At 45.0% G+C, this 19,510-nt stretch overlaps 1 protein-coding gene across 1 annotated transcript in view; it reads right to left on the reverse strand.

Moving 5' to 3' along the window:
• The window catches only part of DNAH1 (dynein, axonemal, heavy chain 1), a 204,482-nt gene that overhangs the window by 79,294 nt on the left and 105,678 nt on the right, over nucleotides 1–19,510 (reverse strand). Inside the window, exons 31-38 of the mRNA XM_015407009.1 lie at nucleotides 15,202–15,315; nucleotides 14,357–14,506; nucleotides 11,897–11,983; nucleotides 10,134–10,320; nucleotides 4,950–5,041; nucleotides 4,250–4,404; nucleotides 1,783–1,960; nucleotides 208–402 (exon numbers count right to left, since the gene is read on the reverse strand). Coding sequence (XP_015262495.1) covers nucleotides 208–402; nucleotides 1,783–1,960; nucleotides 4,250–4,404; nucleotides 4,950–5,041; nucleotides 10,134–10,320; nucleotides 11,897–11,983; nucleotides 14,357–14,506; nucleotides 15,202–15,315 — 1,158 coding nt within the window. The remainder of the gene's footprint in view (nucleotides 1–207; nucleotides 403–1,782; nucleotides 1,961–4,249; nucleotides 4,405–4,949; nucleotides 5,042–10,133; nucleotides 10,321–11,896; nucleotides 11,984–14,356; nucleotides 14,507–15,201; nucleotides 15,316–19,510) is intronic.

Raw genomic sequence — 19,510 nt, forward strand, 5'->3', positions numbered from 1 at the left:
TGAAATCCCAATAAAACTGAACTGAAATTGTGCAAGAGCTGAGCCTTAGTAATGGAAAATTTCCTGATGAATTGTACCTACTAGGCACTCTAAAACTACTGAAAGCAAATTTATTGGTTTGAACTTGTTGGTTGGCTAAACCAAAGGCTGATGGAAAGATTCTTCACTGAATCAAAATACAGTACTAAGAATGCGGCAGTAGTTCACCTCTAGGAAACTGTCAAAAAGAGATTCCAGTGGCTCTGAGAATGGCTTTATAACATCTGGAATCTTCTTCAGCCAACATTCTGTAAAGGGCTTCAGTCCCAAAATACTTGGCTCCAGGTATACCATGCCACACCGGGAGACAGTGGCAGGAGAGGCAACAGCTAAATCCTGCACTTCAAACATCATGGTCATTGCCTGGAAATCACAAAGAAGCCAGTTATTACCACAGCACCAAAGGTACAAGTTTGCATTGTGCAGCTAGTGTTGTGAACGTGTGACTGTGAAGCTTCATAGAACCTGACCCTTCCTAATCCCCAGGGCATGGGGGTGATATATTGATGAAAAATACAGTGAGTTAGATCCAGACTAAGGCTGAGGTCACACACGTGAAATAATCCACTTTTAATCCATTTTCAATGCACTTTCCAACTGGATTTTGCCAGTTCACACAGTAAAAATCCAGTTGGAAAGTGCACTGAAAGTGGATTGAAAGTGGATTATTTCACGCGTGTGACCTCAGCCTAAATATTCCAATGGCATAGTGCATCTTGCATTCCCATGCTGCTGAAACCCACTGATCTCCATGAAATGCCCTTCCTGGGGGACAGGGGGACCCTCAGGAATGACATGAGGTGGAGTCTGATGCACTAAGAGGTAATTGGTGTGTGTGTGTTTTCCTGTCAAGTCACAGCTGACCTATGGCAACCACGTAGAGTTTTCAAGGCAAGAAACATTCAGAGGTGGTTTGCCATTGCCTGCCTCTGAGTCACAACCCTGGTATTCGTTAGGGATCTCCCATCCAAATACTAGCCAGGGCCAACCCTGCTTAGCTTCCAAGATCTGATGAGATTGGGCCAGCCTGGGCTATCCAGGTCAGGCGAAGAGGTAATTAGTGGAAACTGCTAATTTAGTCTGGATCCAACCCAGTATCAGCTAGCAGTATCTGGCATAGATAACAAATCTATGATTTTATAATGCTACCTTGAGCATAAACACCACTAAAATAAAATTACTTTCATTTTAATAATATAGTCTCCATCACTCAGAAAAAAGTAAACTCCTCAATTTTTTTAAAAAAAGAATTCTGAATATTCATCACGATTCAGAAGCTTTCAGCTGTGTAACAAAAACATGACAAGAAATGTTTAAAAACAGTAAAGTTTCGGTCAGATTATGTTTAACAGACAGTAATTTCTTTTGGAAAAAGTTCTGTTAATAAACAACAGGATGACATGAAAGTCAATTTGTGTTTGTGTGTCTGTGTTTGTTATGACATCAGAGGTACAATTAGATAATTTTAGATTTTGTCCTTAATGGACTTACACTCTACTTCCCCTTAGATGGCAAGGTATAACTGCAAAACTACAACCTGTGTTTGGGGCTCCTTGCTGAGCCCATGTCCCTGGACCTCTGCCCCAAAGTTTGGCCCTGATGACAATCACTTTTGTGACATCCTAGGAACCCTGTGTACCCTGCCAAATCCCATGATGAAAGAAAGGTGGGATATATATGCCATAAATAAAATATGTGTGTTGGTACAAGCAACAAATGCAAATATAAACAAAATAAAGATACCTCAGTCATCTTAATGATTTCACCAGAGCTAAGACACAACTTCTTGTTGTCATCCAGCACAGTGTTCATATTTTCAATCCAAACTGCATCAACAGGACCATCGAACATGTACCATTTCTTGTTGTTATCTGTGGCAACGGCTCCTACTCGGATGAGTGAGGAAAGAATACCATCTGTCCTGTGAGGTGGGAGGGAGATAAACAGGAGTCAAACTGATGGTTTTACAGCCTAACAATACTGTGTATAACATCTGAGACCCCATCTCACCCACATTTTTTACTGCTATCCTCAGTACATATTTTCAGACAGATTACAAAGTAGACGCTACCTTCCGTAGGAGAAGAATCTCCCATCTTGATATCTTGGTAGGAGCAAGTGAAGTATGAATGCATACAGTCATTCATAGCCAAAAATGCAAAGACCAGTGGGAGAAGGGGTACTGGATGCAGTCCAACAGTTTATCACCATCAATAAATTATCATTGTCATCCATTTAAATAGCTATAATTATTATTCATTTTTGTTTATCTAGTACAGAGGACACGTATGGTCTTTTTTTTCCAAGATCAAAAGAAAATAGCATCCTTTGAAGCCCAGCTGGAGAGAACAGATGGCTTTATGCCTGTGAACGAGTTTTTATGGATATTGTATTTTTTGTCACTCTGCTACATTAGTATGCTGCCCTTTGGGCAAAAACTGCATTGTAAATAAGCCGTCACATTTAACCAGAATATGCTATGGAAAAATCTTCCATAAATATGCACTCTAGCCCAAGTCTAGCAAACTTTAGGGTAAAATGTAGAAGATGTTTACATGGCACAATGTCTCTTCAAGCTCCTTTTGTAGGCTTAATATCTTTGTAGAATTGTGCACTTCAGCTTTATGCGTAGCTAATGACGTCACTAGACAAGATGCTGGAAACATGGACTGGCTCTCCTTCCTCTTTAAATAGCAGCCTTGCATTTGCGCCCCCCCCCCATTAGAACAGGACCATGGTGCTGGGGGAATGCCTTTTTGTCATGATAAGAAAAGCATATGGCTACAGATAATTTTCTCTATTAGAAAAATATCAATTCCGGGGGCGGGGGGAGGGTTGGCTGTGATCACACACACTAAATAATCCACTTTCAATCCATTTTCCAACTGGATTTTGCCAGTTCACACAGTAAAATCCAGTTGGGAAGTGCATTGAAAGAGGATTGAAAGTGGATTATTTAATGCGTGTGACTGCAGCCATATGGCGGGAAAGTCCCCCCCCCTACCAGGAGCCTAGATCTGCCAAATCTGACCTGGGAAATACCTAAAGATTTGGAGGCAATGTCTGTGGAGGGATTTCACCTAGAATCTATTGTATACCATTAAGTTTGCCCTTTTTTGGAACTGGGCCTGACAATCCTTCATCACAGGATGAGAACACCATGGTGCTAGATCCCATGGAGGATAAAGCTATGACAGACCCTGAGGCTCCTGGGCCTTCGGACTCCCAGTGGCTCTCAGGGAATTTGCAGAGAGCTGTGGGCTACTGGACCAGAAGCCCAGAAGGCTTACAAAAAAAGGAGCCACTATGAGAACCTGGGATTGGTGAAAGACCCATGAGGGATAACAATTGATTGCCAAGGACCTTGTAGTCGCCCCCAGGACCCCAAGAGCAGAGAAGGCAGAAAGCCTGGGCAGAAGCACAGTTCAGATGGTGGAGTGCATGACTAACTGCCCAAGGTCTCTGCCCTAACCACAAGGCATCTGGTAACCTAGCTCCACCATAAAGCTTTGCAGGATGGAGGACATGGTCTAGCTGGGAGTGCCTACAGACTCCAGGTCAGTGCTACAGCTGTAGGTACTGACTCCTATAAACAGAATCTGTTCAACTCTGGCTGTTGTGGAATTAAGAGCTCTGACAGTGTCTGCTATCCTTGCCCATCTTGACATGGCTCCTGCCTGCCTCGGGTCCCTAGGTTTGAACAGCACATCCTCTGAAGCTGTCATTTCCTCCAGAGAAACTGATCTTTGTAGTCTGGGAAACAGTTTTAATTCTAGGAGAACTCCAGGCCCTCCCTGGAAGTTGGCAATTTTACATGAACCTCAACCTTTTCTGGCTGCCTTTTGAAGTTGAGGGTGATGATTTGACTCCCTTTTTCCCAGTGGGCCAATAAACTAATTAAGAAGGGAAATATTTGCAAATGGATATCAGGTACTCAGTTCTTAGAGTGTAGTGATCAGAACATCGGTTTCACTTTTTGTGCAGAACACAAAAGAAGGACCAGTTAATAAGCCCTCTAAGTCCCAGTGATTTCGGTTGGTGACAGCTAAGTACAGTGTTTAATGTTGGCTTGATCCTGCCCATCTGTTTAATCTCGTTACTGAGAAAGGCTTTCTGGAATTCCAGTTTATGCAGAGACTTCCATTCCTAAAAAGGGGACAGAGACAGACCACAAGCCTTCTAGAAAGGGAGAAGGATGTTTGTCTTTTACCATTCATGAGTTAACAAGTCAAACTCTCCATACAGCTGGCCCATTGTAATAGATTTGGGATTCAGTATATAATATTTGACAGCTTCATAGTTTCCACCACTGACTGACGGCCGACCTTTCAAAGATGTCATTGCAGCTGCCAAAACTTTGTAACACTGAAGGGGAAAAAAGAAGAGTACAATCACATGAAATACCATGGTATCTATTATAAGACTGCACACAAACACAATGCAAACTCACCACACATCTACAATAATAAAGAATGCAAAGTGGTTAACAAAGAACTTTGCCCAAATGTTTGACATGGTTGAAGAAATAGGACTATACAAGGCAAGCAAGGATCACAAAGGATAGAGGGAAATTGTCTGCTTTCTTCTATAAGAATATCTTGAAACATCTACATTGTAGAAATCTCACTAAAGGAGGGGAAGGCTAAAGGTCATCTGTACCTGCCTTAATGAGGCTCTTTCTCAGTAAAAGTAAGTTCAGTACATCACTTTTAATACCCCATGGTTGTATTTCAAAGGTCTCTAATGTATGTTGCTACTGAACTTTGCAAGAAGGGGTTGGGTTTTTTGTTTTTTGCTTTTTCCCCACAATTAAATCTGAAGTTCTCATGTCATGGATGTTAGTGCTGAGGGAAAAGCAATTTTCCTTTCCTATGCTGGGAACATTGCACTGCATCTCCTGCAGACCTTACCTTAGTTTTTCCAGAGCCGGTGGGCCCCACAAGCATGAGGCCATGCCGCACCACAGTTGTTTCATACAGCTGGATACACTTAGTCACAAAACCTGGAGCACAAAAGATTCAGAACAAGAATACCCAAACAGTTTCATTTACTGATCTGCAGAGGAGTGAATACAAGCACCAACTTATCAGAATGGCTGCGGACACTACCTAAGCCAGTTCTGTTTCATCACACCAAAGCAACAAGGAGGAAGGATACTAGTTTGTTCATCAGATACACAGAGGAAATTTTTTGACATAGCTAACAGTGGGGTTGTGGTCACACGTGCCAGATGAAGCGGAGGGGAAGTGAGGCTATTTCCTCTGGAGGAATTTGACCTGCAGTTGCACGATCACACAGTCCTTGGAAGCTGCGGGGGCAGCCCGCTACTGCCAAGGAATGGATTAATCGCATCTCCGCACTGAGGGCTCCCTATGGAGTTTGCAATGATGCGCATACTGAGAAGGGGGAATGGCACGGGGTCAGGATGGCCTGATCAGACCATCGCAATGCCATGAGAGAGCGCTGGAGCGATCAGACAGGGGAAAGTCTGTCTGTGGCTCGTTGCAACCCATTAACTACTGGATTTTTCCTGGTGTCTTTTAATGCCACTTCTGCGGTGGAGCAGAACAGGTTGCTGACGGCTGCAGGGTGCTTCCCAGATGTTGTTGTCTGATCACGCCCTTTAAATCCACTCGGCATTCGCACCTATTGTGGCGGGTCTAATTGTGCGTATGATCGCAGCCTGGTACTACTTTACATTATACATTTCATAACCCAAAGAGGGATAATATATAGTACATATGTAATGGATATATGTGTGTATATTTATGCATATACACACACAATTAATGCCATAATTCCACATGTGTCCTCTTACTTTCATTGCTTACAACTCTACCAGAGTGTCACAACACAGTAAAATGAACCATAATATCTGTTGGGGAAACTAGGAGTGTAGAAACCCTTTCATGGACTCCCATCTCCACTGTGATCACTGGGGAGGGAGAGAAACTGGCAGGAATCCCAATTGCATCAAGAAAGAGAGACAGGTTTTTTTAAAAAAACTCTTATTTATTGAACTTCAAACCCAAAATGTGAAACCTTCCAAATATATAAGAATCTAGTATGCAGCATACAAACTTGACTCATAATTCTTAATTCAATACTTATAATTCAATGTACAGTGAACAAATAAGAAATATATTCTGGCTACTGACACCTGGGCACTGATGAGCAGCCCCCAACCCTTGGTAAACCAGAGGTATATCTCTTTCTTGGACCTAAAGCTGCTAAAGTACCTATCACGTATGAATAACATGGATGTGACACAGACCAAACTAGAACTGACTAGAACTGGCCTGATGTACCAACCCAAAGATTGCTGCAAGTGTGCACAAACAATAAATGAATTTACACAAAAGTAAGTCAATCTTCACTGAAGATGATATTCATGATGTGTCTTTTATAGTCGATGAACAGGTGGACAGAAGACAGACGAACTTCTCGAGTAAATGCCCGTTTCGAAGTGTCTTTCTCAATCTGTCAACATACAATTACAATAACATCTATAAAACCCTCCAAAGAGTGGGATACTATATAAAACTACAATGTTTGGATAATACATACAATTTCGCATCCAAATATACTGAAGATGACGATGAAGTCTTTAAATCTATAAATAAAATAATTATATTCATAATAAATACATGCATATGTGTCATTTCTAAACCATATACCAACGGTATTTCAAAAATGCAAAAATCTTACCAAACTGTTTTTTCCATGAGCTATGCAGCTACATACAAAACTCTCAAATGGACTAATAAGTCTTAAACAACTGCTGACCCTGCTCACATTATATACATCTCAACGATCATGTGTCCAATTACATGCTGGTGCCAACTTATCTAGTTTAACATTGTACATGTATTCTTTATATCAACCCATTTGCACAGAAACTACCTGCTGCCAAACTTGGAGTAAACAGGTAGTTTCTGTGCAAATGGGTTGATATAAAGAATACATGTACAATGTTAAACTAGATAAGTTGGCACCATCATGTAATTGGACACATGATCGTTGAGATGTATATAATGTGAGCAGGGTCAGCAGTTGTTTAAGACTTATTAGTCCATTGGAGAGTTTTGTATGTAGCTGCATAGCTCATGGAAAAAACAGTTTGGTAAGATTTTTGCATTTTTGAAATACTGTTGGTATATGGTTTAGAAATGACACATATGCATGTATTTATTATGAATATAATTATTTTATTTATAGATTTAAAGACTTCATCGTCATCTTCAGTACATTTGGATGCGAAATTGTATGTATTATCCAAACATTGTAGTTTTATACAGTATCCCACTCTTTGGAGGGTTTTATAGATGTTATTGTAATTGTATGTTGACAGATTGAGAAAGACACTTCGAAACGGGCATTTACTCGAGAAGTTCGTCTGTCTTCTGTCCACCTGTTCATCGACTATAAAAGACACATCATGAATATCATCTTCAGTGAAGATTGACTTACTTTTGTGTAAATTCATTTATTGTTTGTACACACTTGCAGCAATCTTTGGGTTTATAGTACAGTTTTGTATTGCTGTTCCCCTAGGTATTTGTGGTCTGATGTACCAACCCACCAGGGCTCTTTTTGTAGAAAAAGCCCAGCAGGAACTCATTAGCATAATAGGCCACACCCAACAGCAGAGACTCATTAGCCTATTAGGCCACACCCTTGACAGCACAGCTCATTAGCACATTAGGTCGCATCCCCATGTTATCAGAAGTCTGGTCATCCAACCACACCCACCTTTAGCTTCTTATTTTGTTTACCTTGTCTGTTGTCAAAACCCAGGACTTTTTTTTGTAGCAGGAACTCCTTTGCATGTTAGGCCACACACCCCTATTGTAGTCAATCCTAATGAGTTTCTGCTGTTGGGTGTGGCCTATAATGCTAATGAGTTCCTGCTGGGCGTGGCCAACTCGGGAGCCAGCCGGAACTCGGTTCATGTGCGTTCCTGCCCAAAAATAGCCCTGCCTAAATCCATCCCCTTCTTTCTATCTCTGGGGTCAGGAAGCTCACAGGAAGTCAAGGAGAGTCAAGGAAGCTAGATTTAGATACCCTATCTATTTTGATTCTGATAGTGACACCCAGGGGTCATTTCCTGCAGGAGTGCACAGGAGCGGAGCTCTGGCAGTAAAGAGCCCAGGGGGCGGGCACATGCAACAAGCCCCACCCCTGCTCCCAGCAGCCTTCAGTCAAAGCAAGAAGAAGCCAGATAAGATGCAGAGCTCCCCCCGCCCCCCTGGTCCAAAACAGGCCAGTGGCACCTTTAAGACCAAGTTTTATTCAGGTACAAGCTCTCCCTCCTCTGTAAGGACAGATCTGCATGCCCCCCCCCAATAGCTAGCAATCCAAAACAGTCCAGTGGAGCCTGAGGAGAGGGTGTTGCCTTCTGACATACTTCCGGTGATGTCAGGGGGTGTGACATATGCAAATAAGTTATGCTAATGAGCTCCTGCACCTCTTTTTCTACGAAATGACCTCTGGTGACACCACTTCCTTCTGGAATGTCTAAACATCCTCTAAGGCAAAACTCATATACAGAGTTATCAGTACCAGAAAGCCACAGTTCCAGCAGAGTTCTGAAACCTCCTGGGAAACTGAACCAAAGATTCAACTATAGAGACTAATTTACTGTAGAAAGTATCATAGGTTTTAGAGAGGACTGAGGCTCAATCCAGGCCCTAATTCTGCAACAATATCATATGCAATAAGGGAAAATAACAGGTTGTTTACCTGTGGCTATTGCTGTTTGAGTGGTTGTCTATGTTTTCACATTGATGGGCTTTGCACCTCTGCAGAGCCATGACTCAGAAACTTCTAGGGTAAGCTTATAAGTGGAAAAAGTCCCCCTAATAGGAATATAACTCTGACTGCATTTGCCTCAAGAGGTGGAGTCTACTTTTCCTTTATGATACACCAGGAATAAGGCCCGTTGCGGAAAAAAATGCAATGAGCTCTAGAGAGAGGGTGTGGGAGAGTGCTCCGTCCTGCAGCAGTTGGCCGGCAACCCCCACCCCCTGCAGCTCTATCCGAGCGCCATGGCGAGACCACGGTAGGACAGGAGCCATGCAGCATCGCCTGCTGCTGCAGCCGGGAGGCCAGGTGTACAGAGGAGGGAGAGCTTGTACCTGAATAAAACTTGGTCTTAAAGGTGCCACTGGACTGTTTTGGACCAGGGGGGTGGGGGGAGCTCTGCATTTTATCTGGCTGCTTCTTGCTTTGACTGAGGGCTGCTGGGAGCAGGGGTGGGGCTTGTTGCATGTGCAAGGCGGGGCTCCTCCTGCAAGGTGTGTGCTGCGCACTTCCTCGGGCCGCCAAGCAGACCCCAGGCTCAGCGACGGCTACCTGGAGTGTGGGGGGTGTCTGTAGCGGGGTGGGTCTGTAGCGGCCCCTCGTCCTAAATGAGCAGAGCGAAGCAGTGGGGCTGGAGTCTCTGTCTTCTGAGGGAACTGGGCACAGTGTGAGCTAAATTTTTGCAGGCACTTCTTCTGTGGGCGGGACTGAGGCAACAGAGCCAATGACCTTCTGTCCCAATGCAGCCAGGGGATTAGTAGACGTTCTGAGTGGCAGTTCAGGCAGCCAAACTGATTTTGGCGCACACAGAACTTTGCCACGCAAAAATGCTTTTATATATAAGGACAGATAAAGGTCTCCTGAGTGCCATGGCTCATATTTTGCATTGCAAACTTACTTAATAATGTACCTATTTTCTAATGAGAACATTTTGGACGTTTGTCTATCTAAAACATTTATACATTCATTTTTCTCCCAGGCAACTGAGATTGAAGGCAGGTAACAAAACTTCTGGGGCATATGGTCACAGCTGAGGATTAAAAGGACAGTCCACAGGTGGAAGGGAAGGCATCACTCATTCAACATGATCTGACACCTTCCCCTCCAACTTTCTGCACCATTTTCATACTCTGTGAGCTGAGATTACTGAAGGACAAGCTGCACCCTGCTGCTGTGATGTTCAATTCCCAGAGCCTGCAGGAGACTGACATTTTTCTGGGCAATCTTCTAAATGCTAGACTGGCACGACCTTTGGCAAAAACACAGGAAGTGTTTATTCTGCTTCCACTCACCATCAACATCCTTCAAGTTGTCTCTACGACATGCTCTGCGAATTGCTTCCTCCAGGATGCCATAGTCAATAGCCTCCTCTTTGATCAATGGAAACAAGTCAGATATTATACCATTGAAAAGCTTGAGGTCATCCAGCAGGAACTTGGGAACATTGACATCCTTGATAGCCCTTAAACAAATAAGCTCCTGCAATCAATTAAGAACCATGTATTAGGGCCCTGACCTGGATAGCCCAGGCAAGCACAATCTCATCAGATCTCAGAAGTGAAGCAGGACTGACTATAGCCCAGGCAAGCACAATCTCATCAGATCTCAGAAGCAAAGCAGGACTAACACTGGCAAGTATTTGAATGGGAGACCTCCAAAGAATACCAGGGCCGGGAGGCAGAGCAGGCTATCAAGCCACTTCTCTGAATGTTCTCCATGCCCCAGAGTCACCAGAGGTCGCCATGACTTCCAGGCACGCACGCACGCACACGTGCACACAAACACCAATGCAAAAATACGAAGAAGAAAAAAGAAAAGAAAAGAACCACGTATTGGGCATATGATTATTCCTTCTCTTTTCTAACAATTAATCTTCATAGTCATCACAGCCAAAGTTTTTACCTTCTGAGTCTGCCCTGAGTCCATCATAGGAGAAAGACAGGTTAAGGAACTTGGTTTTGCACTAATGTTATTACAACTGCTCATTTAATGGATATAGGCCGAGTTCAGACTGGCAGTTTGGCCCGATATAGGCACGTTTCAGAAACGTTTCACAAACGGATTAAAGGGGCCATTCACACAGGGACATCTGTCAGGTGTTCCCCAGCCATACTCAACCCGTCTTGTAATGCTTCCCTCCCGAGTTTAAAAAATACCAGGTGAAAGTGGTAGCAAACCCTGGAAAGTACATTGATCCCGCTTCTCGGATGTGTGCACACTAAAAGCCGTGAGAACAAGCCACATTGATAATTGCTGATGCGCATATGCACATATGTGCATAGGTACATGTTGCCGGAGTGAGAAAAAGCCACTTACAGCCACGCCTCCGGACCAACAGTGCAAACGCTCCCTTGTGGCTCCTCCCGGTATGCTCCTGCATCAGTCGGTGCAGTGTGACCGGGAATACCCAGAACAAGTTGTTCCGGGTCTTTTTTTTGCCACAACTCCCTCGTGTTTCAAACTGCTAGTCTGACCTCAGCCATAATATTTCATTGTTGCCTTTTCCCCATATGGCTGCAATCAATGTTGTAAAACATGTTGTTTCATTAATGAAGTTTCCTGAAAAATGTTAGCAAAAACTGAGATTCTTTTTTAAAAGTTAAAAAACAAACAACAAGCTAAATGAGGACATCTGTGAATGAAATGCTTGCATGTTTCAATATACAAATCAGTTGTATGTTAAAATATATAAACAAGGCAAAACCAAATGTTACCTTTATTAGCCAAATCATACATGATTTTTAATGTCAGGTTCAGGTTCCTCAGACCCAACTAGCTTTCCCCACATGCACACAGCACTTGTAAGGAATAGCTTTTGAAAGACAAGTTATTTGCCTCATTTTGGAGCTGCATGTGCAGTATTCTGTTCTGCAGAACCTAAGAATATAACTGTACATCCAAATTTTGGTCCTCCGGAAATGTTCTGAATGTCTAAAGGGTATATGGCATTCCAAAGTTGTTTCTCTGGTCATTCTCATACAGTGCACAAACATGTCTTATTGACAATGCAGCATTGCATGCAGAGTCATTTTCAGTGAGACAATTGTGGACTTGCCTCATCCATTGTTGGATTTTCTCTTTTGAGGTTGCCAGCAGCTGAAATGACAGTCTTCACAGCTCTCATTCCAAAGTCATAGTGATCCTGTAGCAAATACACAGTAAATGGCAGCAATGGAAATCAGAATGTCAGTAGAATGGCAAACATGCAGTCACTCAAGAGGAAGGAAAACCAAACCCCCTTTTTAGATAAGCATAAGAAGGGAAATCCTTTAAATAGCTATGATTTAACATTTTAAACTTAATTAAGGACTTCTATAAGGGATAGTATTGTAGTCTGTTGCAATATTTATTATACAAACCACCTCCCTTTTTTACTGCAATGTCCTCTACCTTTGCAGCCCCCTTTCCTCATTATGGCATGTCTAGGAATAAGGCCCGTTGTGGAAATAAATACAATGAGCTCTAGAAAGAGGCTCTGGGAGAGTGCCAAGGCCTTGGGCACTCAGTGTCAATATGCTGTGGTGACCTCAGCAGGGTATAATGGCACAGAGCCCACCATTTTCTCCAGTGGAACTGATCTCTGCTACTTGAAGAGCAATTGTAATTTTCATTGATCTCCAGCCCTCACCAGAAGATTGGCAACAATTGTTACTCAGGAGGAAATGGCTGGTTTGGAGGGTGGAGTCTATGGCATTGTACCTGTCTGAGGTCCCACCCCTCCTCAAACCTCACCCTCTCCAGGCTCCACCCCTCTGTCTTGAGCTGCAAGCAGATCCCAAGGAGGTTGTGGAAACTGAACAGGCGCCTGGAGACAGTTTTGGAATGAATGAAGGCTAACAAGCTGAAACTTAATCCTGACATAATGGAGGTGAATGAAGGTCTTACCCAGAAAATAGGTTATCCTGTTCTGGATGGGTTTGCACTCCGCCTAAAAGAGTGGGTTCATAGCTTGGGGTTGCTCCTGGACACAGGTGGCAGCAGCAGTGACCAGGGGTGCTTTTTACCAGCTTTGGCTGGCGAGTCAGCTGTGGTCCCTCCTAGGCCGAAATGACCTTGCCAACAATGTTCCCTCTAAGCTGTGGAGTCTTATGAGCAAAAATTCTACTTTGTGAACTACTGCCATTAAAGTTGTGAGTGAGCAATTTGGCTGCCAGATAAATTAGTTTGCTCTGGAGCCATCCTTCCTGAGCTAAGACAAAAATGTGTGAGCCAGAGGCTAAAAAACTGAGTTAGCTCACACTAACTCAGCTTAGAGGGAACACTGCTTGCCACTGTGGTGCATGCCCTGGTAACATCTAGGTTAGATTTACTGCAATGCACTCCACACAGGGCTGCCCTTGAAGGGTATCTTGACGCTACAGTTGGTACAGAATGCTGTGGCCAGAGCACTAACTGCAGTAGGTCATAGGGACCATATAACTTCAGTCTTATTTCATCCACACTGGCATCCAATTTGCTTCCAAGCAATGTTCTCTCTAAGCTGTGGAGTCTTGTGAGCAAAAATTCAGCTTTGTGAGCTACTGGCATTAAAGTTGTGAGCAAGCGATTTGGCTACTGCATAAATTAGTTTGCTCTGGAGCCATCCTTCCTGAGCTGAGACAAAAAATTATGAGCTTATACCTTGTCCCCACCCCTCATCTTAGAGGGAACACTGCTTCCAAGCTCAAGTCAAGATGCTAGTATTGACATTTAAAGCCCTGCGTGGCCTGGGACCAACATAACTTGACCCCTTTCTCCCCTATGTCCCTACCTACCAACTCTGGTCATCTATGGAGGCCCTGCTCCAGTTGCCCCTGCCATCTGAGGCTAGATGGGTGGTGACCCAAGAAAGGGCTTTCTCAGTCATGGCACCAAAACATTGGAACTCTCTCCCCAGGGAGGTTCATCTCTCTCTCTCTCTCTCTATCAGTGTCTTCTGCCAGTGGGTGAAAACTTCTCTGTTTTGTTTGGCATACCCCCCAATAACAGTTATTGGCTATCATCCCTGATTCTAGTATTGTTTTTTTTTACATGTTTTAATTGAATTATTTTATATTTTTAATGTTGTACTTAATTGTTCTAATGCTTTATGTACATTGCCTTTAAATGGATTGAACAGATAAAGGACACTGGGATACAACTGAAACTGACAAGAGAATATGAGACCACAAGAGGGGGACCCGCGATACTCGCGGGGGGGGGGGGGGAAGCAGCAGGAGTAGGGGAGTAAGTCGCCGCTGTTTCCCCCCCCCCCCCCCGAAGCGCCCCCGCCCCCTGAGGCAAGGGGGATTTAAACATCCCCCCGAATTTTTTTCCAACTTTTTTTATTTTTGTGCACACGTGGGGACTGGCCCACGTGTGCACAAACCTGCCCCGGCCCCTCAGCTGCCCCCGGAGCGCTGATTTAGCGATCCGCACTCCGGGGGCAACTTCACTATTAGATATATAGATAAAACCTCAGAATAGGCAACAGTTAACACACTAGGTACTTAGATTATTCTTGCATTAGAAAAACTAGAAGGCTAAAGATACCGACCTGAGAACTAAGCTGTTCAGAAGACAGTTTGAATGTGGTAGTGATTTTTTTTGCCAGCACTTTGGCTTCATTGAACCCAAAGGAATACAGAGAAATCTCAGCAATCATAGAGTAATCTGGAACCATCATAGCCACAGGACGAAAAAGAGCCTGGAACACAAGATGTCATGAACATTTATGCTTAGTGAGTCTTAGGCCCAGATTGGAGGAAATTTAAAATCAATCTGCAAAAAAGAAGCAATCGACACTATCAGCACATTTGAACATTGTAGACAGGGGCTTGGATCCCTGAGAGTCTTTCTGCAGATGGAGACAGAACATGATTTTCCTCCTTCCTTTCTTCACCTTCTTCCTCTCATGGCAAGAATATAGAGAGCCATTGTGGTGTAGTGGTTAAGAGCAGCAGACTCTAATCTGGAGAACCAGGTTTGATTCCCCACTCTTCCATGTCCAGCCAGCTGGGTGACCTTGGGTCAGTCACAGTTCTTTCAGAGCTCTGTCAGCCCCACCTACCTCACAAGGTGTCTGCTGTGGGGAGAGGAAGGGAAGGCAATTGTAAGCCACTCTGAGACTCTTTTGGGTAGTGAAAAGTGGGGTATAAAAACCAACTCTTCTTCTTCTAATATCAAAAAGATGGCAGAGGGGAAAAGCCGACAAGAGTTGGAGAGCTTCCAGTTTGGGACAACTCAGCCCAAAGAGCTGATGGCATAAAAAGTCACTGTAATATTGATAGGAGCATAATAGAACTTGGAAATGAGGGTAGAATGGTGAATGAGGGCCAAAGATCTTTCATGAAATGTAGTTTGTTCTTGAATGCAATACCTCACCATGTTCAAAATCATTACCTTTAAGTTATCAGGTAATTCAGTGCGTCCTGCATAGCCAGGGTTCATTGTGATGAAGACTGCACAAGATGGGACCAGTGGAATCTCAACTCCTTCAAACATGAAGCGATCCACCTAGTTCATAAAACAGAATGGCTACTTGTCATTGAATAAGTTGAAAGCATCTTTGGTTCTCATGGGAACAGAAGCCCTTTTTAAATGAGAAACTAACCCAATAAATCCATATAATTGGTCTTACTGCATTGATCTAAAGGTGTAGTTTGCATCTCTGAGAAGAATCCCTTGGAATCCATTTTGACATGCAACAATGTTCCTCCTCCCATTTATATATCTAATTCTCAATGTGACCAAATCTGTGGGTACTTCAATAGAGAGATTGGAATCATGAACAAACAAGACAGACCATTCTACAGACCTGAGAAAAGCCCAGGTTTTCTAGAAAAATCTGTTATTAAAAAACAAAAAACAAAAAACCAACCCATTGGGGGGTTAAACCCCACCCAAAATAATAGAAGTAGTACCTGCAGCTTTTTTAAAAAAATGTCCTTAGTGGCTGTTGCTAGGCAACCACACACTATTGCCAGCCTTTAAATGTTGGTGTCTGTCAGCAAAGGCAGAAGGCAGCACCCTTTCCAGGGCTGTTTTGGTGTTGCCATGTAACTCGCATGACTCACCCAGGACTGTCTGCTTGCAATTGTTCAACAGCAGCCACCCCAGAAAAGCCAGCACAGGATAGTAGTTCCAAGTTTCAAACTAGGATCTGAGAGACTGAGGTTCAAGTCTCCACTCTGCTATGGAAGCTCATGGGTTGATCTTGGGCCAGTCACACATTCACAGCCTAAGCTACCTCAAGGGTTGTTGTAAGGATAAAATGGAGGAAAGCAGAATGATGTATGTATGCTTTGGGTCCCTGTAGGGGGAAAACGTGGCATATAAATGAAGTAAATAATAATAAATATAGCTGAAGATGGGGGGGGGGGCTACATAAAAGGTTAGTTGGTGGATGGGAAGGAGAGAAAAAAGCAGGTAAAGCTGAGGATATGGAGGTTGCCAGGAGAAGGCAAAAGAGGAAATAGTGCAGGGAAGGGGATACTGGGGAAAATGAGGTACTATCTGCAAGTTCTGGCAGTTCCCCAGTGCACCACCAGGCCTTGTCTGGTCCAGTGGCTAGCACTACATAACTAGGCCACAGTTTTCCCAGATGGACGTTGCCAGGGGAATTGAAGGGGAGGAAGCTAAAGACAGGGGGTGTCATGAACCAAGCAGCTGCTTCCTCCTCTTCCTCAGAAGTTTTGGGCCCCACACCAGTGGAATACCCACCTGAGCAGCTGGGTTGAGAAGCAGACCCAATGGAGGAAGCATCAGGAAACAAGAACACTTCCAAGTCATGGCCAGGCTGCCCTTTCTGGCAGGAGAAGAAAGAGACCACAAAAAGTCTACAGCCTCAGTTGCCACCAATTTCTCCTGAACCAGCAGAGCATAGAAGGAGGAGAGATCACTTCATAGCTCTGGAGAGAAGATGAAGCGCCTGCCTGATCACCCAGCAGTGATCAGGGCTAATTCCTGGAGCAGAGTCTTTACAGGACCAGGATTGACAGGCTGAAAGGGAAGCAGTAAAGACCTGCATAGGGGTGTGCAGGGAAAAAAAAAAACAGGTTGCTTACCAGTAACTGGTGATCTTCAAGTGGTCATCTGTGCCTTCACACCAATGGGATCCAGTGCGCCTGCACTGGATCTGCCGGTGCTGTAGCAAGCTCTTTTAATGGATTTTCGCGCCCAGCCCCTCCGGGCATGCGCAGGAGCCCCACTGCGCATGCCCAGAGGCACGGGCGCGGACATCCCGCCAGTTCCTACAAACCGCCGCATATCAACTCCTAATAAAACAAGTAGAAGAAGACAGCAGCGAGGCAGGAGGGCGGGTGGTGTGAATGCACAGATGACCACTCGAAGATCACCAGTTACTGGTAAGCAACCTGTTTATCTTCTTCTTGGTCTCTGTGTTTCACACCAATGGGAGATTAGCGAGCAGTAGCCTACCTGGAGGTGGGTGCTGTCAGGTGTTTACTGCTTAGCCGATGATAAAACCTGACGTCCCATATTGTCACCGGTGGTTTTGCGGACATCTAGGGCGTAGTGTCTGATGAAGGTATTAGGCGTGGCCCAGGTTGTGGCTTTGCAAATGTCTTGCAGCTGGACTTCCTTCAGAAATGCAGTGGATGTCGCGACAGCCCTGGTGGAATGCGCCCGCACCGGGCCTGGCAACGGCTGTTTCGCCAGTAGGTAGCATAGTTGTATTAGACCTACGATCCACTTGGATAGCCGTTGGGCTGTGATTGGAGTGCCCACACGAGGTGTAGCATATGTGACAAAAAGCTGTGACGTTTGTCTGGTGGAGCGCGTCCTATCTAGATAAAAAAGGAGGGCTCGCTTCACATCCAAACTATGCATTAGCCTGTCTTCCTGCAATTTCGGATCAGGATAGAAATCAGGGAGGAAAACTTCAGACTGCAAATGGAATTCAGAAACCACCTTGGGTAAAAAAGAGATGTCTGGCACCAGACGGACCCCATCCGGGAGGAAGGATAGATAAGGTGAGTCGTGTCTGAAAGCCAGGAGTTCACCCACTCGCCTGGCCGAGGTAATGGCAATGCGGAATGCTGTCTTCCACGCCAGGAGCTTCAATTGACAGATTGCGAGTGGTTCGAAGGGCCGTCTTGTCAACTGGCGCAAAACCAAGGTCCCATAAAGTGATTGGAGCTTTGATTGGAGGGTATAAACGTAGTAAACCTTTTAGGAAACGTTTGGTAACCGGATGCGAAGACAGAGTGCACCCATCTATATGAACACGAAACGCCAATAATGCGGCCAAATAAACTTTCAACGAGGAGTGGGTAAGTCCTGAGTCAGCTAGGTATAGGATAAAAGTAAAAACCTTATCGAGGCCAGCAGTCGTGGCTGTAAAGGTGTCAGTGTCCAAAAAGGAACAGAAGCATTTCCACTTGTAATCGTACGACTTACGTGTGGACGCTTTCCGAGAGTTCATGAGAACCTCAATCATACGAGACGAGAACGCCGGGCCTGTATCCGCCACGCAGTCAGCTTTAGCTGTGGAAGATTGTGGTGGAGCACAGGCGACTGAGACAGCTGGAGCAATTCTGGAAACGGTGGGAATTGGTGATACATTCCGGCCGACAGTTCCAGGACCGTGGAGAACCACAGCTGCCTTGGCCACCAAGGCGCTATTAGGATGACGTCTGCGTTTTCCTCGAGAACCTTCCTGACAACTCTGAGGAGTAGTGGCAGGGGGGGAACATGTAGAGGAGTGAAGTGGACCATGGGTAAAGGAGGCCGTGCCCGAGCGATAGGGGGTTGCTGCCTCCTTGACTGCAGAAACGTTGACATTTGGCGTTGTCTCTGGTCGCAAAGATGTCCACTTGGGGAAGAGTGGAGACAGGTATGCGGGGTTTAGTCCCCATTCGTGCAGACTGAGTCCTGAACGGCTGAGTTGGTCCGCTTCCATGTTCAGATGTCCCGGAATGTGAACGGCGATGAGGAATATATCGTGGGCGATACAGAAGTCCCACAGGGCGATGGCGAGATTGCAGAGGCGCACCGATACTGTGCCTCCCTGCCTGTTGACGTATGACAGAGCAGTCGTGTTGTCTGTTAAGATAGTGACACATTTTCCGGTGAGTAATGGGTGGAAACTGGTAACAGCGTGTCGTATGGCCATCAGCTCTAGATAGTTGATGTGACGACGACCAGTACGGTCGTCCCACCTGTCTCCTATGGAGATGTCCATGGAGTGAGCTCCCCATCCCTGCAAGGAAGTGTCTGTCGCGACCGTAATCTCTGGAGACGGAGGGTGGAAGGGGGCCCCGTGAAGAAGATTGGACGGCAGGGTCCACCATTCCAAGGAATCCAGCACTACGGAAGGAGGGGACCGCACGACCTTGTGTGGGTTCATCGTCAAGTCGTATTTGCGGAGGAACCACAGTTGCAGTGGGCGCGTCCTGAGCTTCGCAAAGACCAGGACTGCCATTGTGGATGCCATAAGACCAAGCAGCCGCTGGACCTGGAAGGCCGTAGCTGACAGTTGGGTATGCACCAGGTTGGCCAGATTGATGATATCTGTGGCCCTGTCCTGAGGTAGGTACGCCATGCATGAGGTGGAATCCAGGATGGCGCCGATGTATTGAATCCGCTGCAGTGGACGCAATTGGGACTTTGGATGATTGCCCATGAGACCAAGCGTGGCCAGAAGGGACAGAGCTTCTTCGACATTGGCGAGCAGTACCTGTCGTGATGA

This window comes from Gekko japonicus, unplaced genomic scaffold, assembly GCF_001447785.1.
Source record: "Gekko japonicus isolate JY-2015 unplaced genomic scaffold, Gekko_japonicus_V1.1 scaffold1974, whole genome shotgun sequence".
Lineage (NCBI taxonomy): Eukaryota > Metazoa > Chordata > Lepidosauria > Squamata > Gekkonidae > Gekko > Gekko japonicus.